Source organism: Ovis canadensis, chromosome 1, assembly GCF_042477335.2.
Source record: "Ovis canadensis isolate MfBH-ARS-UI-01 breed Bighorn chromosome 1, ARS-UI_OviCan_v2, whole genome shotgun sequence".
Classification (NCBI taxonomy): domain Eukaryota; kingdom Metazoa; phylum Chordata; class Mammalia; order Artiodactyla; family Bovidae; genus Ovis; species Ovis canadensis.
In genome coordinates this window covers 266,299,131-266,323,388 of record NC_091245.1, presented here as the reverse complement: position 1 = coordinate 266,323,388, position 24,258 = coordinate 266,299,131, and the positions used below count along the sequence as shown (strand labels likewise).

At 49.6% G+C, this 24,258-nt stretch overlaps 1 protein-coding gene across 9 annotated transcripts in view; it reads right to left on the bottom strand.

Annotated features, from left to right (window-relative positions):
• Nucleotides 1–23,859, bottom strand: part of PKNOX1 (PBX/knotted 1 homeobox 1) — a 45,267-nt gene extending 21,408 nt beyond the window's left edge. Inside the window, exons 1-6 of one of the 9 annotated variants that reach the window (XM_069581869.1) lie at nt 10,514–11,862; nt 10,222–10,299; nt 6,025–6,099; nt 4,936–5,004; nt 3,913–4,019; nt 1,027–1,154 (exon numbers count right to left, since the gene is read on the bottom strand). In XM_069581869.1, coding sequence (XP_069437970.1) covers nt 1,027–1,154; nt 3,913–3,963 — 179 coding nt within the window. In that variant the 5' untranslated portion in view covers nt 3,964–4,019; nt 4,936–5,004; nt 6,025–6,099; nt 10,222–10,299; nt 10,514–11,862. Of the gene's footprint in view, nt 1–1,026; nt 1,155–3,912; nt 4,020–4,935; nt 5,005–5,404; nt 5,686–6,024; nt 6,100–10,221; nt 10,301–10,513; nt 11,863–23,571 lie in introns of those variants that run through there. The other 8 variants (XM_069581815.1, XM_069581825.1, XM_069581861.1 and 5 more) reach the window with 8 other exon arrangements.
• Between the last annotated feature and the right edge of the window lie 399 nt (nt 23,860–24,258).

Genomic DNA, 24,258 nt, shown 5'->3' with positions numbered 1-24,258 from the left:
TTTCAATTGTACACTATTAGTATAAAAATAGGACTGGTTTCTATGTGTTGCTGTTGCAACCTGTGACCTTATTAAACTCAATTGTTTCATTCTGGAAGTTCTTTGGTAAACTTTGAGATTTTCTATACATAGACAATCACATCATTTGTGCATAAAGCCAATTTAATTTCTGCCTTTCTAACTGGATATGTCTTTTCCTTGTCTTGCCTCACTGAACTGGCTGAACTTCTGCCACAGAGATGAACAGGAGGAGCTAGGGTGGACACCTCCGCCTTGTCCCCAGACTTGGGGAAAACATTCCATCTTCCACCATTAAGTATGACGTGAGCTATAGGTTTTTTGGTAGTTTCCCTACATCAGGTTAAGAAAGCTCCCCTCTATGACTGCTGCACTGGCGGTTTTTAGGTATAACTGGCTGTTGACTTCTGTCAAATGCTTCTTGGCATCACTTGATATGATCACATCATATGGCTCACTGGTTGATCTCTGAATGGTGAACCAGTCTCGCTTCCTGGGATAAACTCCACCTGGTCAGTAATATTCTTCTCTTTCCATGCTGCTCTGCTCGATTTTGTTAATATTTTACTAATGATTTTTATGCCAAAGTTCATGAAGCATACTGACTGGTCTTCACGTTTCTTTTTCTGTGTTGTCTTTGTCTGGCTTTGGTGGCAGAGGTGATTCTCCATTCATAAGGTGAGCTCAGAAGCACCCCGTGTTCTGTTTACTGGGAGAAACTGGGTAGACTTCCTGTTTCTCCTTCTTTGTGGTAGAAATCTCTAGTACCATCAGCTGGGCTTAAAGACTGCTTGTTGTAAGGTTGACTAAATGTAGACTTATACTCCAAAACTGTTTTTTAAAAAGATATTAGCAATAACATGGTAACCTGAGAAAACTTTCACCCCAGCATTATCACATTCCAGCCCACTACTCTGCCCAGCCAACAGCTCACTTTCGGTTTAACCAGGCCTCCATCCTCATCACTCCTCTGAACGAACACCCACACACTTCACATCTCACCGCTACCTATAAATGGCCTGCTTATCTGCATCCATCGGTGTCTGGGACCCCACTGGGGGAGGGCTCACTCCTTCCACATCTGGTTCAGAGCAGTTGGGGTCTTGCTCCGTTTTTAACTCTGTGACTACCTGCATCTGTGAGAGGAGGAAGAGTATTTTTGTTACTAAAAACAAAGTAAGTTGCTGCTAAGTATTCTATTCTCAAAGCAGAGGAATGGCAAACTGCCAGGTGGTTATATAACTGGCAATAGTATGTAAGGAATATACCAATAAAGCTCCTTTGAATGTACTAATAATATGCTTTTAAATGGTTTAAAAAGAAAGGCGGGATTTCCAAACCATTTAAAAATTGAGAGGACTGACGTGTGAAACACATTATTTGCAAAACCTCTGAAGGGAACCAGTGCATGTGAGACCTGACCCGTCCGCCTCTCCTCGCTGTAACATCCTCACAGCAGGTAATGCTGTGGTTGGAGAAGGAGAAACAGTCCACGCTCTCTTATCTTGTCACAAAAACAACTCAAGCCCAAGACACTTCATATGTGTGATGGGGCTGGAATTCTCCCTTACCAGTCCTTAAACTCAGGAATACACAAGGTATAAAACTTTAAGGAAAGTCACTGCATCTAGAAAGCAAAGACCAGCTGGGTTTAAAGAACAGCTTTAAACAGGAGAGGAAGTCTTGAAGCTATTATCATTGAAATTGCTTTGGCTGGCTGTGCTATTTGGAACTTAGGGGAAGAATATTTAAATCCCTAAACATAAAAGAAATCGATTTACAAATAAAACAAAACCACTCCATTAACTTCTCTTATCCCTGAGCAGATCAGTGCCCTGGCTTCTTCAGGGCTGGGGTGTCTGGGATCTACCTGCCCCGCCCCCAGCTGCTTCCCCTTTCCCCTCAAGGAGGTAGACTCTTGGGGGAGCCTGGGTAGTGGGGCTTATCCTCAGTCGTCCTGCCAGGAGGGCAGCCTGGCGCTCGGGCCACAGCCCTGCAGGCTGCCTTGGGCTTTGTTCTCTCCAACAGAACAGAGCCAGCAGGTCACTCCATGATGCTTCCGGATGAAACAGCATACTCAGGAATAGTTTCTCTCTTAAAAAATAAACCAAAACCGAAAGCAACTGACTAAAAAAGCCCAATCAAACAGTATTTCTGGAGAGAAGTCTGACAGTATTATTTTTTAAAAAGCTTAAGATTTATTTCAGGATTTTTAAAAATGATTATGAAAAAAGAGCAATCTAACTGTTCGCCCTCAGAGGGCTGTCTAAGTAGATGTGGTCCATCTATATTGTAGAAAATCAAATGCTTACTGCAAGGAAGAACACTCACAACAGTTTTCCACATCCTGGGAGGTGCAGAGCTATTACAAGCACTGGCCCAGCCCTCCCTGGACTCAGTGCCTCAGGGCGGGGGTCAGCTGCAGGTGCAGCAGAGGTGAGAGCATGTGAGGGTCCAGGGTCCCCAGGGCACAGAGCCCGCAAGAAGTCGCCACAGGGACGCCATTAGATGTGCCTCTGAGAAACAAAATCACTTGGAAATAGCAGAGGACTTCCGGTAAAGAGAGCAGCCTGGAACAGAATTCCCTATCTCTGAGAAGTAGAAACACTTAATTTGAAAAGTCAACAAAAACAAAATTGCTGCAATGGGAAACATTCCAGGAATGGCATAAAACTGTCCATCAAAGAAAGACCTAACTTGGAAAGGGAGGGGCACAGCCTCCAAATCTCACCAAGTGGGGAGTGACAGGTGGGTGAGGTGCCCCAGGCTTGGGCGCTCCCTACACCCTCAAGCAGGGAGCTGGGTATCGTGACCGCCTCCTGCAGGGATAGGAAAAGTACAGACAGAACCCCACGTGTCATCAGATGAGTCCCCTCCACCGCCCACATCCACGGACAGAAACAGAGCAGATGGTCCGGCTCCACTCAGACCAGCAAGCGGGCAACACGAGAATCTGCAATCATCACCACAACCAGCTTTTCTGTAAAACCGACATTTACTAACACTAACATTAAAAAGGTAAATTCCCAAGAAACTCTGATTTAGGGGACTCAAAATTACTGAATCTTGGTGTTATTTAGGAAACAACTTGAACAATTCTACAGCTAATCCTTCGGAGCACCAAGATGTAATAAATGCATCGAGCATATAACAGTGACCCTGCATCCGCAGGGAGGCATGTGTGAATGCACAGGCGCTGCGGGTGCCCCAGCAGGGAGGCGTGTGTGAACGCACAAGAACTGCTGGTGCTCCAGCAGGGAGGCGTGTGTGAACGCACAGGCAGGCGCTGTGGGTGCTCCAGGAGGGAGCCGTGTGTGAACACACAGGCAGGCGCTGCGGGTGCTCCAGCAGGGAGGCATGTGCAAACACACAGGCAGGCGCTGCTGGTGCTCCAGCAGGGAGCCGTGTGTGAACGCACAGGCAGGCGCTGCGGGTGCTCCAGGAGGGAGCCGTGTGTGAACGCACAGGCGCTGTGGGTGCTCCAGCAGGGAGGCATGTGCAAACACACAGGCAGGCGCTGCTGGTGCTCCAGCAGGGAGCCGTGTGTGAACGCACAGGCGCTGCGGGTGCTCCAGCAGGGAGGCGTGTGTGAACGCACAGGCAGGCGCTGCGGGTGCCCCAGCACGGAGCCGTGTGTGAACGCACAGGCAGGCGCTGCGGGTGCCCCAGCAGGGAGCCGTGTGTGAACGCACAGGCGCTATGGGTGCTCCAGCAGAGAGGCATGTGCAAACACACAGGCAGGCGCTGCGGGTGCCCCAGCAGGGAGCTGTGTGTGAACGCACAGGCGCTGCGGGTGCTCCAGCAGGGAGGCGTGTGTGAACGCACAGGCGCTGCGGGTGCTCCAGCGCCAGGTGGGTGGGCTGCTCAGGGTGTGGGGCAGGGTGCAGCGCTCACTTGTTGCCCATCTGGATAGCTGTCTATGCTCAGTGTCTGTGTCGCCATCATGGTGAATGAATTCCTTATAAAACATCAGATCGTCTTGAGTCAAACGCAAATGGTGTCTGGGAAAACAAAAACAGAGAAGCATCAGTCACTAAGTCAGAGCATTGCTGTCTGCTTACTCCATAGCGCCCATATACCTTTTAAAATATGTTATTTCCACACAGAAAGTAAAAAGCACCCTTCACTACGGTCTAAGACAAACACTACGCAGCACTCCACACCTGCCTGGTAATCACACATTAGTGCCTGCCTGGCCGGGTGTGTCAGCTCGTTTGCAGGCATTTGGGTCTCTTCCTCACTCACTGAGCAATACCTAGTAAAGTCTACATGTGCAGGACACTGTCCTGGGCCCTGGGGCTTTCCCAGGACCACAAACAGGAGGGACACCAGGCAGCACACGGGAGACATGGGCAGGGGAACATGACAGAGGGCGAGCGTGCAGCTGGCGGGCCCCAGGGCCATGTGACACTGAGCCTGCCAGGCCAGTCTTAGGCAGGAAGGACACAGGAGGGCTTGGAGAGATGGCGCCAGGCATCAGCTTACAGCCACAGGCAGCACAGAGGTGGACACTGCCATCCACCTGTCAGTGCACACTCAGGTACCTGAGATGAGGAAACTAGGTGGGGACAGAGGATGACGGGGGCAGCTGCCCGCCACCCACAGGCAGTAGGACAGTGGTGCTGTGTGCAGAGGGACGGCAGGGAAGGGGCGGCATGGGGGGGAAAGAGCAGGCCACACCGGCTCATGGTCCAGGTAAACATGGTGGTCTTCCTGGGGGGCAGAAAGTCCTGGGAAGGTGTGAGCAGGAAGGCAGAGGCTTCAGCTCAGGACAGGCCCTCTGATGGTGTGCAGGGCGGACTGAATGACTGTGGCGCCAAGGAGGGCGGGGGCGTGTGGACAAGAGCCTCAGAAGCACAGGCTGTGCAGAGGGTCTGGCTGCACGTGGGAAGGGTCAAGAGAGTTGACGGTCCTCACCTGAGCAACCGGCCAAGCAGAGCCGCATGTCCAGAGGTGGAGCCAACAGTGGGGAACAGGTTCTATGGCCTGGGGGGAGAAAGCAAGAGACAGGACGTTGCAGGCTCGAGACGCTTCTCAGCATCCACAGGGAACCTGAACAAGCGAGGCTGGGCCACAGGGACAAGCCCGGCACCCATCATGGCGCGGCCAACACGTGCAGAGGCCCGATGTGTCCTCCAGGAGGGTCCATGTCCTAGCCCGGGCCTGCACACGGAGCCTTACTTAGACACAGGATCTTCACAGATGTCATCATGTTAGGGGTAGAGAGAGAGTGTCCTGGAAAGGGGGGAGTGGAGAGGCTCTAGGGGGCAGCCAGGTGAACCCCTGTGAACTGGAGGCAGAGCCTGGAGTGACACCGCAACAAGCCAAGGACCCCTGCAGCCAGCTGGTCGGGAGGGACGGAGCCGGGAGGGCCTGAGCCACTCACTGACTGGTGTCCTCTGACAGCAGCTTCCAGGCAGGTCTGCCACGGTCCCTACAGCGGACCCAGACGAAACACAGCAGAGGCCCTAGAGAGTTCCAGGCAGACGACCAAGGCCACAGCCACGTCAGCCTCGGCTGGAAGCCAATTCTCCAAGGTCTCTTTCGAGGACCCACCAGCAGGGTGGAACACACAGCAGCCAAGCCCACTGCTGCCCGATCCAGGTCGTGGGGGTCACGCTTCCACTCTTCCAACTTCGGGGGCTTTCAGAATGCCCACAGTGAATACTGCAGACAAGCCAAAATTTTATCAACAGAATATATAGACGTGTAGTCCTTCTCACTACCAAATCTGGTTAAACCTTCAATATGGGACCTAACTGGGTACAACTATTCTAAAGGAGAATTTTGAAATTTGTGTCAAAAGTTTTGCAAATACATTCAGTCTACAATGGAAGAAACTGGAAGAAGTGGGGGAGGGGGTGGGGGGAAAGCAACTCCATGTGACTAATATTTCATTGAGTATAAGATGGGGGAAAGACACAGATGTATAGAACAGTCTTTGGACTGTGGGAGAAGGCGAGGGTGGGATGATCTGAGAGAATAGCATTGAAACATGTATATTACCATATGTGAAACAGATCGCCAGTCCAGGTTCGATGCATGAGACAGGGTGCTCAGTGCTGGTGTACTGGGATGACCCTAAGGGATGGGATGGGGAGGGAGGTGGGAGGGGGGTTCAGGATGGGGAACACATGTACATCCATGGCTGATTCATGTCAATGTATGGCGAAAACCACCACAATATTGTAATTAGCCTCCAATTAAAATAAATAAATTAAAAAAAAAAAAGATAGGAGGAAAGAGTGCCAAGGTAACCGACACTGCCGCAGGACACCCAGGAAGCCAGAAGAGCAGCCAGCAGATGGCGCTGTCCGCGCGAAAGGGCAGTCCAGGTCCAGGCCAGCCCGCGGCACTGTGACAGCAGCGGCAGAACAATCCTCCACCTGGGCAGTAACACGGACTGGCACCTGCGGGCGGGCAGCGGAATCCACGGGGTTCACCCGGGCAGAGTTGCTTGGGCATGGGAGGAAGGGTCTGCTCCGGTCAAGGCCTCTGCCAAGCTGCTACAGGCCCTCCCAGATCACAGACAGACCCTGCCCTATTGCACAGAAAAGTAAGTTTCTCTTATGTTCAAACTCAAACAACAGTGCCTTCACTTCTTTTTGGAAAAGATTATACTCCATTTATAGTTACTTAAAAATACTGGCTATATTCCCTGTGCTGTGCAATATATCCTTGAATCTTACTTTATTTTTAAAAAAATATTTATCTACTGCTTATTTGGCTGTGCCAGGCCTCAGTTGCAGGATTCGGGATCTTTAGTAGTGGCAGCATGTGGGATCTTGTTCCCAGGCCAGGGATCAAACTTGGGCTCCCTGCATTGGGAGTGCAGTCTTAGCGAAGATAAGGAAGACCCTATCTTGTCCATTTTATACCTAGTAGTTTGTATCTCTTAATCCCCTACCTCTATTTGCCTTTCCCCTCTCCCTGCTGGTAACTACTAGTTTGATCTCTGTATCTGTGAATGTGCTTCTCTTTTGTTATAGTCACTAGTTTATTTCTTAGATTCCACATATAAGGGAACCATGCAGAATTTGCCTCTTATTTCACTAAGCATAATATCCCCCATGTCCACCCATATTGTCTCAAAAGGCAAGTTTCCATTTTTCATGGCTGAGTCATATTCCACTGTATACATGTACCACTTCTTCTTTACCTACTCTGCTGATGGGCGCTTAGACTGCTCCCACATCTTTGCTACTGTAAATAGTGTTGCTATGAACATCTGAATCAGTGTTTTCGTTTTCTTCAGATACATGCCAGGAGTGGGATTGCGGGATCACACGGGAGCTCTATTTTCAGTTTTCTAAGGAACCTCCATACGGTTCTCCACTGTGGCTGCACCAATCTATATTCCTACCAACAGTGCACACAGGTCCCCTTTCTTCCGAGTGTCCTCACTACTTACTGTCATGTGAGGCTCCAACTCATTTGAAAAGACCCTGATCCTGGGAAAGATTGAGGGCAGGAGGAGAAGGGGACGACAGAGGATGAGATGGTTGGATGGCATCACCAACTCAATGGACATGAGTTTGGGTAGACTCTGGGAGTTGGTGATGGACAGGGAGGCCTGGTGGGCTGCGGTTCATGGGGTCACAAAGAGTCGGACACAACTGAGCGACTGAACTGAACTGAGGCTCCAACATACAAGATGGAGAACCACCAGCCCAACAGACATACAACACCCTGGTGTTCAAGGGCAATAAGACATGGGCTTTGTTTATTTTATTTTACAAATTCCATCCAGTTAAAAAAGGACACATTAATGGAAACTGTCACTTTGATACCCTTTCAAGAGTCCAGCCAGACTAATACAAATGAAGAAAACACAGCTTTCCAAACTTCATGTACAGAAATCTTAAAAGTAATTTTAAAAGTACAAAATTTAAAACAATACATCCTTTTTCGGCTGGCAATTATTAAATCTAAAAGAGTGGTGTGCCACTTTGCTAGCAAAAATGAAGTGAAACCTGCCACACTGAAGGAGTCCCAGGTCCCACAAATCGTGACAGCAATTTGTCAGAAAGCAATTTGACCATATGTATTTGAAGGGCATGCTCAATCACTAATTCATGACCGACTCTTTGTGACCCCATGGACTGTAGCCCACTAGGCTCTTCTGTCCATGAGATTTCCCAGTAAGAATACTGGATGGGCTGCCATTTCCTTCTCCAGGGGATCTTCCTGCACCAGGGACTGAACCCATGTCTCCTGTATCGGCGGGCAGATTCTTTACCACTGAGCCACCAGAGAAGCCCCGACCATAGGTATGCATACTAAATCACTTCAGTCATGTCCGACTCTTTGCAACACTACAGACTGTAGCCCGCTATGGTCACACATCAAAAAAAGGTTACAATCTTCTCGAAGTCAGCTAAGACAGCATTAGTGTTGTGACCTTGAAGGCAGACAAACATATGAAATGTGAGCCAAATCTAACAAGCATTTTAACGTTTCTGAGCATTCTAGTCCAGGACAACTGACAAATCAGGAAAGAACCGGAGGCAGACAGACTGGCCGAGTCCCAGGTGGACAGACCTTCCTGCTCAGAGCAGATGGGAAGGTCTGAGCTGGCTCAGTCCACACGGACCTGAAGAAGAGATGCAGCGTGTGGGTCAAAGCAGGCCCGGCTTGGCAGCACCCCAGCTCCCCACATCCCAGCCCATGTGATACCCCCCAGATGACAACCTCGACACGCCTGAGATGACCTCCCTATGGCCTCAGTGGTGTCTCTAAGCCCTCAGGGAGACTTAGATTTTGATATTATTGTGTTTAGCTTCACAGAATAATCTGTGTATTTGGCACTTAAGTTGTTTGCAGTATTTAAGAAAACTTGGCAACTTAATCTTAGACATCAGCTTTGATTCCAGTTTGAAAGGTGTAACTGAGTTACTGAATTTACACATTTCTTTTTTAGGGAAAAGGTATGAGAAGTTTACTAAGATTGCAAACATTTCTTCCCTTATGCAAGTTTACTGACTGCCAGGGACTATTCTAGGTCCCAAGGGCACAGCGGTAAACAAAATCAAGTTCCTCATCCCATGGAAGCCACTTACTGGCAGAAGGCTTGGAAAGTGTGGTAACTTGAGACTTGCCACACGTGTGATTTTTGAGTGACTACATCTACTTAAGAAACTTTGATTTAGTCAGATAGTTAAGGTGCTTAAAATGCAAAAGGTCTCTACTAAAAACTAGGTTTTCAAGCTGCATAAGGAGATTAAAGTTGTATATGGGTGCATGGTACATGTGAAAACGGTACATGCAGTCTGATCATCTTGAATTGATCAAAGGCTGTCTTATGGGTGAAAGATCAAAAATGACTAAACTAATAAAGAGAATAATAAAAATTGTACATAAAAGCATAGAGGAAAAAACAGGCCTGTAGCCTCAATAAACACTGATTTTATTATTTTTATTTTTAAAAATACTTTTCTCTGTTTATTGGCCATGGTGTGTCTCCGCTGCTGTGCAGGCTTCCCTCTAGTTGGAGCGAGCGGGTGCCACTCTCCAGCTGTGGTGAGCAGGCTTCATGCTGCGGGGCTCCTCTTGTTTCGGAGCACGGGCTCTGTGGTGCTCGGGCTTCAGTAGCTGCCGTTCTAGAGCACGGGCCCAGCAGTTGCGGCACATGGCTTAGTTGCTCTGAGGTATGTGGGTATCTTCCTGGATCAGGGATTGAATCTGTGTCTCCTGCATTGGCAGGTGGATTCTTTACCACTGAGCCACCGGGGAAGTCCATAAATGTTGATTTTTAAAATACCATCAAATAAACTCTTCTATGCTCTAAACTTCATTTCAAAGGGCAGGCATTAAAAACTCATGGAAATGTATCCCATTGTTCATTGCAGCACTATTTACAATAGCTAGAACATGGAAGCAACCTAGATATCCATTGACAGATGAATGGATAAAGAAGTTGTGGTACATATACACAGTGGAATATTACTCAGCCATGCAAAGGAACACAAATGTCAGTTCTAATGAGGTGGATGAACCTAGAGCCTATTATACAGAGTGAAGTAAGTCAGAAAGAGAAAGATAAATACTGTATTCTAACACAGGCATATGGGATCTAGAAAAATGGTCCTGAAGAATTTACTTCCAGGGCAGCAGTGGAGAAACAGACACAGAGAATAGACTTATGGACATGGGGAGAGGGGCGGAGAGGGGGAGATGAATGGAGAGAGGAACATGGAAACTTACATTACCATATACAAAATAGACAGCCAACGGGAATTTGCTGTATGGCTCAGGAAACTCAAACAGGGGCTCTGTATCAATCTAGAGGGGAGGGAGATGGGAGGGAGGTTAAAGAGGAAGGGATCATATGTATACCTATGCTCATTCATGTTGAGGTTTGACAGGAAACAACAAAATTCTGTAAAAGCAACTATCCTTCAATTAAAAAAAAAAAAAAAAACTCATGGCAAGAAAGCCAGAGGGAAATGATGTGTTTTATCCACATTAATAAAAAATGGAAACAAAACCTACACACCAGCCACAGGACAATGAATGGTAGAATCCACAGTGGTCCTGACCATCAATCATGGACATGAAGGTTAATCATGGCAATAGGCTCATGGTGCTGTCAGGAGGAAAGGCAGGGCACAGAGTCTGCTGGACACATGGCCGGGCCTGATGCAGCCCACAGTCACCTACTGAAAGTCTTCCCTGAGCCAAGCTCTGTTCTCAATGCTGGGGATGGGGCAGCAAACCAGACACAGTCCCTGCTGTCAACAGACAACCTCACAACCATGTTGAGAAAGTGTCCAGAATTAATATGGGAAGAAGAGACATCTGTGAGCACCCTGAGCATGTGGCTCTCTCCCACATCCTTTATTAACTGATGTTTTCCTCTGTGGAGGTCTTCTCTACTCCTGGTTAATCAATCCTGAAACACTTTACCATTTTTCTTGCTACTATCAAAAGTATCTCGTTGTCACTATACTTTCTGGTGGACTGCTGGGTAAGAAATGCCTCCAGTCTGCAGGCTAACCTCACACCTACCAACATTTCCAATGGTTTATGAAAAGTCTACTGGTTTTTCTCAGCACATGCAGATAAAATCCCAATCAACATTCCTGTTTTTTTCTTCTTTTGAGAAACTAAAAAAATGTCAAGCTATCCTGCAAGGCCACAGTAACAACAAAGAAGTGCTAATGGCACAAGAACAGGTAAATGGGCCAGCGGAACAGCAGGAATGAGACCTCAGACCTGCCAGGGCTGGAAGGAAAAGCACCGAAGATGCAAAACGCTTTGGAATCTTGATGTGTTTACGAAAACCTCTCTGAATTCAATCAGTGCCTGCAAAGTGCGAGTGAACCCGGGGTTCTGGCGCTGCTCCCCACAGGCACTGTGGTGGTCAGCCACGTGCTCCCACTCAGCCTCGGGCAGGTGGACTCTAGGGGACCTGGGCTAGCAGCGCAGAAGCCCCACAAGGTCAGAGCTCTGGGTCGCCCTCCTGTTTACGTAACCCACACAACGCAGAGACACACTGAGCCCTGGTCCCAGGAGGGAGCGTCTTCACTGTACCGCCAGCGCCACAATGGGCTCGGTGAGGGGGGGAGGGAAGACAAGGCAGGCAGCACCTACCCAGGGTCTACCTGTGTCCAGACCCCTACAAGCACTTTAGAACACATCCCCAAACTCTGACATGCCTTCCTCCCTAGAAGAGAGTCTTTGTCCTCGCCTCTTAAACCCGACCCTAGTGACTCACTGGGAACCATGCATGAGACAGCATCCAAAGCGAGGCTGAGTGAAACCAGGCCTGCGGCAGCTGTCACCATTCTCACTGGGTCACTCAATCCTACAGCCCTGAGCGTCCCCCCAACCCCCGTCAAGTATAAGTCTGACTAACCAGAACCCCACCTCCCCCTCCATGAGGAAGCGCAGGCCACAGGGAATGTCTACGCAGAGCTCCACAGCCCAGCTCACACCCCTACTGACAGCCAGCACCAAATTTCCAGTTTGAGAAAATCCCTCCCCAAGACCCCAGCCCTCAGACATCAAGCCACTCCCGGGCCTCCTGGTCCTCCCAGCTGAGGACCCCAACCTGTAGGGCAGAGACAGGTCACTCCCACCACACCCTTTCCAAACTCCTGGCCACAGACCCAGGAGCAGAATGAACGGGTCATCCTGTGCCCGCACCAGTAGGGACCAGGACACTTGCTAGTCTCTGCAGCCCTGCCTGGCCTCCTCCTGCTCATGAGGCTGAATGCCTCTGAAAGAGTCTGGCTGCCAGGCCCGGCCTTTCCCTCTACATGCTATTTCTGAGAGCACAATAGACTTTGTTTTGTGAAAATTAGTAAACAGAAACCTCGGTGAAACAGAGTCAGGAGGCCAGCAGTGGTACTCTCATAACCTGACAGGAGGGACAGCCAGACAAGAAATGGACAGACTCTTTTCCCCACTTCCCGGAGCTCAGCCAACGGGGCAGTGTCCCAACCCAGCAACGCGAAGCCACTAGATGAACCCTGGATTCCTCCAGTGGACTCTGTTAACTCCCGCTCTCCCAACCTCCCCTTCTTTTAAAAAGAGTTCTCCTCTCCTGGCCAGCCAGGGACTTGCCCAGGCTCCAGGTGGTTGCAGACCTGAAATTGCAGTTCTGTGTTGATCCTGAATAAACCGTTTTGCTGGCAAGATAACTGGCAGTCTATCTATGTCAGAGCAACTGTTTCTAAGATGACTATAGAACTCCCAAGGAAATCAAGAGAGTATTTGACAATCTGACAACTTTGATGCCTACAAATACTAATTTCATCAATTCAATCTATGAATTACTGTGTCATTCAAAATGGGAAACGCTAAGAGAATGGATGAAGAAGGTACACAGCACAACCTTCAGTCATGTGATGTTCAGTGCTGCACAAACGTAACTCTGCACACACTAGTGAGTCTAAAGAAAGTGCCAACCTGGCTCCAAGTGGCATCTCCCAGCAGCAGTCAAGGCATGCAGTCATACATTTTCAGAATATGCCACCACACATTCCTGAAGAGGAAAGGGACTCTTCCTCCCTGCTCATCAACACCTATAGGAAATACATACTGGAGCCAAAGTGTGTTAACAGCACACGAAGGACTCTTGACACTGCCTGTGAGCATCTAAGTTAAAACACTGGGCCACAAAGACCCTGGGGCTTCCCAGATGGCTCCTGGGCAGTAAAGAATTTGCCTGCCAATGCCAGAGATGTGGGTTTCAATCCCTGAGTTGGGAGGACCCCCTGGAGGAGGAAATGGCAACCCACTCCAGTATTCTTGCTTGGGAAATCCCATGGACAGCGGAGCCTCGTGGGCTACAGTCCAGGGGATCACAAAGAGCCAGACACGACTGAGCGACTAAACAACAACGTGCCCCACCGCCATCACAATGTCTGGTACACAGCAGGTGCACAACAACTGTTTAGTGAATGGTTGCTCCATTTAACACAGGAATTATCTGTTTCATGAAAGTTTGCTGTAATTCACCCCAGTGCCTCTTTAAAACAAAAAAAAAACACTTTTTATTTATTTAAATTTTATTGACGCACTGGCTGGCTCTTTGTTGCTATGTGTGCACTTCCTCTAGTCGTGGCGAGCAGCGGCGCCTTTCCAGTTGTGGTGTGCAGGCTGCTTCTTGAAGTGGCGTCTCTTGTTGCAGAGCACAGGCTCTAGGGTGCAGACTTAGCAGCTATGGCGCACGGGCTCAGCTGTTTTGCCACATTTGGGACCTTCCCAGACCAGGGACGATCCTGAGTCCCCTGCACTGGCAGGCAGATTCTTAACCACTGGACCGCCTGGGAAGTCCCCAGAGATAAATCTTGACCACCTTCTCCATCTCATCTAAACTTGCTGGTCTGTGCAAGTTTTCTACCTCCAAGGTCAATTCTGGTCCTTTATGCCTTCTTTATAAACCACTCACATCAGCTACTTGGTCTTTTTATCATCTGCTCTGGAGAAGGAAATGGCAACCCACTCCAGTACTCTTGCCTGGAAAATCCCATGGATAGAGGAACCTGGTAGGCTACAGTCCATGGGGTCGCAGAGTCGGGACACGACTGAGCGACTTCACTTCAAATTTACCACCATCAAATTGTAATGCATGTTATTCTTTGTAAAATTTTTAGCCACATCCCTTTTAAAATACTATGTTCTCATTTCCTCATAATCAGATTTGCAAAAAGCAAAAACAGATTTGCCTTAACTTTATTTTCCTGGTTTCTTGAGTTGAAAGCTGAAGTCATTTATTTTCCTTGTTCTCTAGTAAACAGTTAGGTCTACTCCCTTTGTTCCTCCTGAGAGCTGGCTCGCCTCATCCCATGAGTAGCGTTCAGTAGTCTTCTGTCTTTCATTTACAGAATGAACACTGATCTCCTCTTTAACCAGCATTATAAAGAAGGGGGTCCTAGCATTTTCAGGTGGATATTTTTAGCTGTCCTTTCACTCTTAGGTTCTGTCTAGGTTGCACTGTGGTCTGAAAATCTGGTTTATAGAATTAACTTTTCAAAACTTGGGATTTTTCTTTGTGGCCTAATATGTGGCTGGTTTTTGTTCAATGTTCTGTGTAACTGAGAATCTATACTTTAGGTTTGTTGGGCACAAGTTTCTGTACATCATCAGTTCTAGCCTTTAAATCCTTTCTATCAGTGGTTCTCTACTGGGGGCGATTCTTGCCCCCAGACGTTTAGCAACTTCAGTTAACATTCTGTCTATCACAGTGGGTAGAGGCTGGGGATGCTGCTCACCCCGCTACACTGCCCGGGACAGCGCCCACAGAGAACCACATGGCACCGGTGCCAGTAGCCCTGAGTCAAGAAGCCCCTCCACACCTTCTCTTCTCTCTGGTCTAACCTGGTCTGTGGCTTGCTGAGGACCCCCCTGTCAACTTCTCCCCCTTGGATCAACCTTCTGATTTTTCTACATTTTGATACATTGCTACATTACTGATACATTAGCTTAGGATAGAGCTGCTCTTCTCATGCTTTTGCCTTGAGTTCAGTCGACACTGGTATTGCTAAACCTTTCTTTCTGTAGGACTGACAACAGTTTTCTATCCCTTGTTTCCCACCTTCTTATTTTAGCTTTAGATAAAACAAGGTCGCTTGTTCAGGTCGCTTACAAACCGCATCAGCTAGATTTCATTTTTCGACTAAATCTGGAGTTTTATCATTTAGGAGAGCTAACCCTTTTACATTATTCGGTGTCTCTGGGCTTGTTCATGCCATCTTACATCATTTGCTTTTTAACACACCATGCAAACCTCCTCATTCTCCTCTTTTTTCTGAATTCCTTTTTGTTGAGATGACGAAACTCTTCCTTGCTCCACTCTCCCCTCAGGTACCTGGGAGTCACATATTCTGCCTCCAGTCTCCTACTGGTTACCTCACACCACCTCAGCACTGACACCTGCACCCCAATCTGCTTCCAGAACAAGCCTCGCTCCTTCGACGAAATGTCAACCTGCGTTATCATTCCACACTTGAATCTGTGCTCCTTAGCAGCAGGGACTCAGCGCTGGCAGTGAGCACACAGCAATCTGGGAAGGCAAATGTGTCTATATTTCAGAATTTTTTTTTTTAAACCTTTAAAATGAATTTCAGGGCATTTAAAGGTCACACTTATAATCTGGGGTTTACCTGACTATAATGCTTCATTCTCATGAATGACATGTATGTAACCTGTCATTTATGCCCATGCACATGTATATTTGATATTCTATTTGTTCAGCAACACAGAGCTAACAACATTGCCTCCTTCTAATGGGGGACCAAGTCAAACTTAGCAAAGTATCTTACAGTAACTAGTTTTGAACAGTGGGTTATTCTCACTTGTCTAGACAAGAATTCAGATTATTTTAATGACATTCTAGCTAAAAGGAGAAAATATTTAAATGTTTTGTCTGCACTATAATCATCACCTTCAATATTATTTATGAGAAAATTACATTAAAAAGCATTCCTTTACGTTTTGATGGCAGAAATACTGGGAATATTCCATAATATGTTATTTCACTCCATGTATCAAACTCAACAGTTGAATTCTCCACTTGGAATTCACATAAAAAATCTTAAAAAAAAAAAAAAACACAGGAAAAATAACATACATAAAGATGGAGAGATTTTTAAAGTTTAAAATAGTTACAGGTTATAGTCTTGGGATATACTAGAAAGTGAAAGTCACTCAGCTGTGTCTGACTCTTTGCAACCCCATGGACTGTAGCCCAGCAGGCTCCTCTGTACACAGAATTCTCCAAGCAAGAATACTGGAATGGGTAGCCATTCCCTTCTCCAGGGATGTTCCCAACCCAGGGATCCAACCTGGGTCTCCTGCACTGCAGGCAGATTCTTTACCATCTGAGCCACCAAGAAAGTCCCAGGATATACTGGACTAACATTAACATTGAAACTGAGAAACAGGGACTTCCCAGGTGGTCCAGTGGTTAAGAAAGAATCTGCCTTGCAATGCAGGGGATGCAGGTCCAATCACTGGTCAGGGAACTAATAACCCACATGCCCTGAAGCAACTTAAGCCCTGTTCCTCAACCAGAGAGTCCGTGCAACAAAGATCCCCCATGCTACAACTAAGACCCAATGCAACCAAATAAATAAGCTTAAAAAAAAAAAAGAAATAAACATCTAAATAAACCATAGGTAAAGCATGTCCTCAGGCAAGTTAAAGAAACACTAGGTCCCCGCCAGGGGACCTCCCTGGTGGTCCAGTGGTTAAGACTCCGAACTTCCACTGCAGGGGCCTGGGGTTTGATCTCTGGTCTGGGAACTAAGCATGGCCAAAAAATAAAAAAATTAAATTATCAAGTCAAAAGGGTCCATAAGAAAGCAAATCTCAGAAAAGTACTCAAAAAGAGTTGAGAATTACTCCATCTCCTGTTTTCATTCCTTTCACATAAGAATCACCCAAAGAGATTTGAAGATCAAGGGGAAAAAAAGATTCTAGAAAGAAAAAAAGAGGCCGTGAATGAGGCTCCGGTCCTTTCCCCAGCCTGGTTTCCAGGCACTCAGGAGCTTAGCTGGCCTGCTCTCCAGCCAGGAACCCCAGAGCTGGCGATGTAGAGCCCTCTGGCACCTGGGGTCTCAGAACAGGGGCTTCCTGGCAAGGCGGGGCACCCATGAGAGAGAATTTCACACTCTACACTGACTCTATTGGACAGCAGGGATTTTTGGTGCTCTGATGACAGAGAAAAATCAAAGAGCAAGGAGGCATTGGGAACCCCACTGGAACAGAGGTTTCTAGATTTAGGCTTCCAGCATTTATTCCCATGGATCCCTTTAGATTCTAATCAAGAGTTAAGAGCAATTTACATAGGCTCTGTGTTGACACCCATCACACTACATACTGGTCATCACAAGGTTAAGAGCCCAGTGAGTCCAGTGAGAGAAAATACCCTCCCTTCCCCTTTTATTATTTCCCCAACAGTTATACTGTTTGATCCATCTAGATCCAGACCTACTGGTTTCAGGGGAGCACTGAGTCAGCCAGCATTCTTCCTGAAGAGGGCCCGCTGGTAACTGTGTGTGGTTTTGCGGGCCACACACAGCCTCTATTACGTCTTCTTTTTCCTCTGCAGTATACCATGGATGGTTCCAGGACTGTACAAAATGAGCCACAGTGGGACGCGGCAAACAGGCCTGTCGCTTACCAACCCCTGGCCTCGAGTTTAGCTGTCCCAAGAGACACATTATACTATAACCCCAGCTACAACGTGCTCTAACTCAGCCTCAGTGATGCAGTCTCTTGCATTTTTCATTTAGTCCACACACATGCTGAGGTGTCCGGCAGCTCCCTCCCTTCCCGGTTGCCAGGCCCACCTAGCAGAGGCTCAGGTTTCCCAGCAGGGAGGGTCCTCAGCCACTCTCAGAAGCTGCTCTATGAGCAGGATCAATTCCATCCACACAGAAATGCAGGAAATTCTGGGGTCATTTCAGTTTTAGTGGCTGTAAGAGCTGGTAATGAAGCCGGAAGAGGATGGAGAGACAGTACAAACTACCCCTTTAGACCAAGGGCGGGGGGTGCGGAATTGATGATCCTTCTCTAAACCAAACCAGTGCATTCATAAAGCTGAGAGAGCTGTTAAGAACCCCAAGAAAACTGTCAAAATTCCATATTCAAAATAAGAGACCTTTTCCAACACCCCTGGAGGATAGTAGCTGTATGTCACTACAGCGCCATCAGTCTTCATTCTTGTATGGGAAGGGCTGTGACTGGCTAGAGAACCAGCCGCCTGCCCCCACCACCCCCTCAACCCTGACCCCACCAGGCGCCCCCTCCTCCCTCCCCTTCCATCCGCCTTCACGTCCCTCTCCAGCGAGATGGTCAGTCAAGAACTCATTCTGAGGAGAAATGTTTGTCAAGAGATCACTTTATTTTTCGAGCAAGGTTTTGAGAGGCACCACTTGAAGTTTAATATAATATTCAAGTAAAATCACAGATGTTAAATCTTGTCAAAACAAAATCGAGCCCAAAAAAGCCAACCACATAAGTTCACGAGAGACACAGCAAAATTCCAACAACAAAGGTGTTTAATGGTTTCCCAATCCCTTTCAGTAAATTCTGAGCTGAAAGGCCTATCACAGCTGGTAGAATTTAAACTCACATCACAGCTTTGTGTTTAAAACCATGACTACCACTCTCATCATTAAAAATGGACATTTGAAACTTTCATGATATACTTGCTGTTAATGGTCAATGAGTATCTTTTAGGTTCAATAGGAACCCAACCCTTTAAGGCAAGGGTTATGTCATGGTACCATCTTTCTCCTGAGGGCACTGTCTGAGCTCAGGGAAAGAGCACTGTGGACATGGGCCTGGCAGCCTCATCCCTGCCCTGATCCGGCTGGGGCTCAGCTTGGCAGGCCAGAGGATGATCAAATAAACACAGGAAACAACAAGACCCACATGCTTGAAAGGCTCCATCTACACCAGCAGGGACAGCCACACACACGCGAAACCAGAATCACAGAACCGTAGTAAGACCGCAGATAAATGCTGAAAATGAGAAACATGTCAATTACACAAATACATGAAAATACACATAACACTGACTAAAAATACAACTCAAAATAGCTGATGAATATGTAAAAACTTATGCCTATCCCATTAAAGTCGGGTTCCACACAAGGTGGTTTGGAAAATGCTGTTCCAGGGCATTACTTCTCAACCAGGGGGAATTTTTGTCCCCCAGCAAATGCATGGCACTATCTGAAGACATTTTTGGTCATTACACTTGTTGGTGGGGGTCCCGCTGGCATCTGCTAAAATCCTACAATACATAGGACAAGAAGTACCCAGCCCCAAAAGTCAACAGGGGCCCAGCTTTGAACCCCTGCCCCAGAGGATCACAGGGGTGTTTCATTTATGCAACAATAAACTGTGATCTTATTTTTAAAAAGATACTTGGCATCAACACATAACTGAATTTATAATAATGTAAAATTAAATTTGATTTTTTAAAGCAAAAAAAAAAATTTAAAAACCTTGATAAAATGTTTCAGCTATAGTATGGCATACACTGAGGGCTTGCCAAGCTCTCATGAAGGTACTTTCTGCAAATCCAATGAGACTGTTGAGGAAACTGCAATCACAATTCCTACCACCTACAGTCCCTTCCAAGTGACCCACCCCACTGCAGGCCCTGTGGAAAGGGAGTGGCTGTGAGCTGGCAAAAGCCCACCCCTCCTTGGGGCACCTGAGGGACATGGTGGAGGGCGAGACAATTGTCACCCTGTCTCTGGGGTGGGCAGGGTGTGTGAGGAGAGCAGAAGAGGATAAGGCGGGCAGAGCTGAGGAGCAGAGAGTGTGCAGAAGCAGCAGACGGTTGAGATCAACAAGGGAAGAGCAAGCCCGGAATGTCAAGGCAGGGGTGGCAGCCAGATCCCGCCATGCTCCAAGTTGCAACTCCATCCGCCCCCAGGCCCAGCACTACCTGGGTCGTTGGACTCCACTAGGTTCCTTTCTCCCTTATTCCTGCGTGACCTGCCGGTGAAGTAAGCCTGTTGCCTGCCGCCCGGGGGCCTGAGTACGGCAGCCAGACGTTAAAGACAGGAACACCAGAGGCATTTCCCACCACGTGCCCCGTGGCCTCTCCCTGACAAGGCCAGAGGCTGCGCCAAATGACAGACACCTGTGGCATGGCAGGGTCGCCCTGAGTAGAATAATCCCCAGACAGGAGTACATGACCCCACACTGGGCAGGCAGTGTGCCTGCCTGAAGGGAAGGGAGGGCTGGGGGTCTATTGGCTGGACCTGTCCGGACAAGTGCATCCTAACACTGGAGAGAAGGCTAAAGACAATGGGAACTAACAACGTTCACCAATGCACAGGCCCTCGGTCCCAAAACCTGACTGATCAGCGCTTTTCAAGATTCTAGAAGAGCTGGAGGACTTTCACCCAAGGAAGCTGAGGTGGAATGAAGCAGCTACTCTGTCCCCTCCGCAGGTCCCCAGAAGTGACCTCAGACCCATAGAGCTTCCACATCCAGAGTCTGAAACCACCTTGCCAGACAAAAAGTTGGCTGGGCCAGCAACTGGCACAGTGTGCAAACCTCCCAGAAACAGTGAGTAGACCAGTGAGGCTGACACACCAAGACAAGGACAGCTGCCAGCCGAGGGCACCCAGCAGCCAGGTACCCTGACCATTCGCTGGCCAGGTGGGCAATATGGCCAGAGGGGCCTTATCTGACAGTCTCTACAGCCAGGTCTTTCCAACCAAATGCCTCTGCCTCCCAGTCCCTGAATGTTGATTCCAACAATTTCTCAACTGAACCCTTTCAACGCTATACTCCACTTTCCTAAACAACTTGTACAAGACAGAACTGTAACCTATCCCACGTGTGAGTCATCACTACTGGTGTCAGACAGTTACTCCAGTGACTCACCCTGCTATGACCCCAGACAGTTCAGCTCTGGGTTCCCTGAGCTGTGCTGTTCCTACTTCCTCATCACCCTTGCCCTCATCACCAGCATTATGAGGAAGAAATCACCTAGCATTCCTAGGAAGGGATGCGCTGACAGCAAATCCACTGCTAGTGCAGAGGCTCTTAACTTGGTCTCTGTGAACCTGAATGAGAAAAAAAATCACATCTTTATAACGTCTGGCTGAAATTTAGCACTCATTCAATTCCACAGGTAATCGCAAAATCCTGGAATTTGCACAGCACCTGTGACTTCTTCACTAACAGAAACTACAAATATTTTCACAAAACATTAGCACTGTACAAAAATCTCAAAGTGTCACTTATACTCATCAATACTCAAAAAGAATTAGATCTGGTGTTCCATCTGTTACTACATGAGCTAATAAAAGCAGGTAAGGAAATTCATTACAAGTTTAGTTCAATATTTTTGATAACTGTTGCTACTGCTAAGTCACTTCAGTCGTGTCCGACTCTATGCGACCCCACAGACGGCAGCCCACCAGGCTCCCCTGTCCCTGGGATTCTCCAGGCAAGAACACTGGAGTGGGTTGCCATTTCCTTCTCCAATGCATGAAAGTGAAAAGTGAAAGTGAAGTCGCTTAGTCGTGTGCGACTCTTAGCGACCCCATGGACTGCAGCCTACAAGGCTCCTTCATCCATGGGATTTTCCCGGCAAGAGTACTGGAGTGGGGTGCCATTGCCTTCTCCGATAACTGTATTTCAGTGTAACAGGTTATTATTATTATCAAACTGTATTTGATAACTGTATTTCAGTATAATAGGTTCTCTTCCTGATCCTATTTTATTTTTTTAAAAACGTTTGTGCCAAGAGGAGGAGACCAGAGGTCTGGGGAGGGCAGGAAAGGCCCCCTGGGGCGCATGATTTGCATCACTCTAGAGGTTTCAAAGTGTTCTGAACAGTTTCAATTAGTTTGCAACAAAAGAGAGAGTTACGCTAGAATGTTACTATTCCCCCAGTACCTTTCACTGATCCTAAGTGGTACTTTCCTAAAGTTACAACACACTGAAACAGACATGTAAATATCTGTGCCCTACAGGACAGCATTAACACCCAGTATCATTAGTGTCTGCACTTAGATCATCAGCATGGGATGTTCACCTTTCCAGTCCTGCCTCATACGATATTTCACCAACTGTAATCCCCACTTGTAAATCTCTGAAGTAGGAAGGGTCCTTTGGAAAGCCCTGTGTTCTACAACTCTATTCCACAACCGTGCTGAACGAAACGCACGACTCTCTCCACGCTGGGAAAGTGAAGGAAAAAACCGACAAAGGCAAATTGCAGTCAGTGGGCCACCTTCCAAACCCACGTACACCTAGATTTGAGAGCATCACCAGCAACTGTACTGGCAGAATTTTCACATTTCACTTCGATTTTTCCACACAGTATTCAGAAAACACAAGTACATAAGCCCTTTCTTAATATGTCAGGAGAAATCATACAAGTATATCCAACAAAAGCTGAGGGTTTCATTTAGCATAAAGCGGGAAGTATCCCTACCAGCAGCTTCTACTGAAAACTAAGTCTTAGGATCAAAATTGTTAATCACAACCTCCTTACAAACGGCAAATCTACCCTGGATGGTGCAGGTCTGCGATCAAAGTTACCGAATGCACATTCGCGTCAGTACAGGTATTCCCCTCCCCCTCCCCAGCATCCGCCTTCCGCCCTCACCCCGGGACTCCGACCCGGGCAGCACGCACTAAGACGGATTCAGGAGTCGTGCATCACAAAGGAAAGCCTAACGGGCCCAGCCTCTGAACCACTAACGACGCCGCGTCCCAACAGCCTCTGCGCTGAAATAAAGCAGACTCCTCTTTCCCTGCCTCTCCTGAGGTGACTGACGACCTCTCCCTCAAGGAATGTGGGAGCCAGCGGGCGGCCGGGCCGGGCCCCACACCGCCGTCCTCTAGTTCTAGTCGGCCGTTTACCACCCGCGACGCCTGTGTCACTCGTTCCAGACACCGCGCACCCCGGGCTCCCTAACAACCCGGGACCCGCCGGCCACCGCCCGGCTTCTGGGACCCCGGAAGCCCGAGGAGCGCGACACCCCCGCCTCAGGGCCGCCGAGCACCCCGCCGCCGCCTCGCGAACGCCCGCCCCGCGCGCCCCCGCGCGGCCCCGCCCCCGCGCCCCGGACGCCGGCCCCGCCCCCGCGCGCGCCCGCTCCCCGCCCCGCCCCCGCGCGCCCCCTCAGCCCGGCCCCCGCCCCCGCCGCGCGCCCCCGCGCCCCCCGCCCCTCCCGCGCAGGGGCGCGCGCCGCGCTCCGAGAGGGACGGTTAGGAGCGCGCGCTTCGCCGCGGGCCCCGCGCGGCGGCGGCGGCGGAGCCTTCCAGAAATTTCCGCGTCCCTAAGCCCACACCGAAAAACAAGCGGGGCGCGCCCCCGCGCCGGCCCGGCCCTCAGCGCCCCTCCCCGCGGCCGCTGCTCCCCTCCCCCACCCGCGCCCCCTCCCCGCCCCCTGCCCCGGGCGGCAGGTCCGGCGCGGCCCTCCCGGGCGGCGGCGGCCCGCGGAGACCCAGCTGGCGGCGGCGGGGCGGCGGCTGCGGCGCCGGCGGGCCGGCGTGATTGATAGGGACGGGGCGGCGGAGCGGCGGCGGCGGCGGAGCAGTTGAGTGACAGCTTACCTGGGTGCCAATCTTCATCACACTGACAAGCGGCTGCAGCAATCGGGACCCGCAGTGCCGCGCCCGCGTCCAACCGTCACGCCGACGCTGGGCCACGCGACACAGCCTCGCTCAATGGGAGGAGGGCGACGCCGACGCGCGCCGCATCAATATTCACAGTGAGGGCGGGGCCTGAGGGTCCCGGGCCCCGCCCCGTCCCTACGCCGCGGCTGCTGGAGGCGGGGCCTGGGCGCCGGGGGCGGAGAGTGAGCCGGGGGCGGGCGGTGGCCGGCCCCGCCCCCGCCTCTCAGTCGGGACCCGCCCCCAGCCGCTGGGCCGCGGCGCGAAGAGCGGTCCGCCCCTCAGGCCGCAAGCCCCGCCTCACTAGTGTGGGGCTGGAGGCGTGGCCTGCTAGCGTCACGCCCCCTCCGCTCTTTCCTCAGAGACCGGGGGAAGTGTGTGGAGCGGGCTTGGGTGGGCGAAACCATCCGCGATGGTCAGGCGGGGAGGGCGGGCCGTACCATCCGCGGGAGGGGCCCTGAATGCGCGCCCTGGCGATGCAGGGCAGGCCAGTCCCGGGCTGTCCTCGGAGGCCAGGCCGTGCGGGCATCTGGCACCCAGGCCCCTAGTCTGCGCGGCGCCCCCTTGGTGTGCAGGTCCGAGGCAGTCCCCTGCTTTCTTCCCAGAGGTTGCACACGTGCGCCCCGA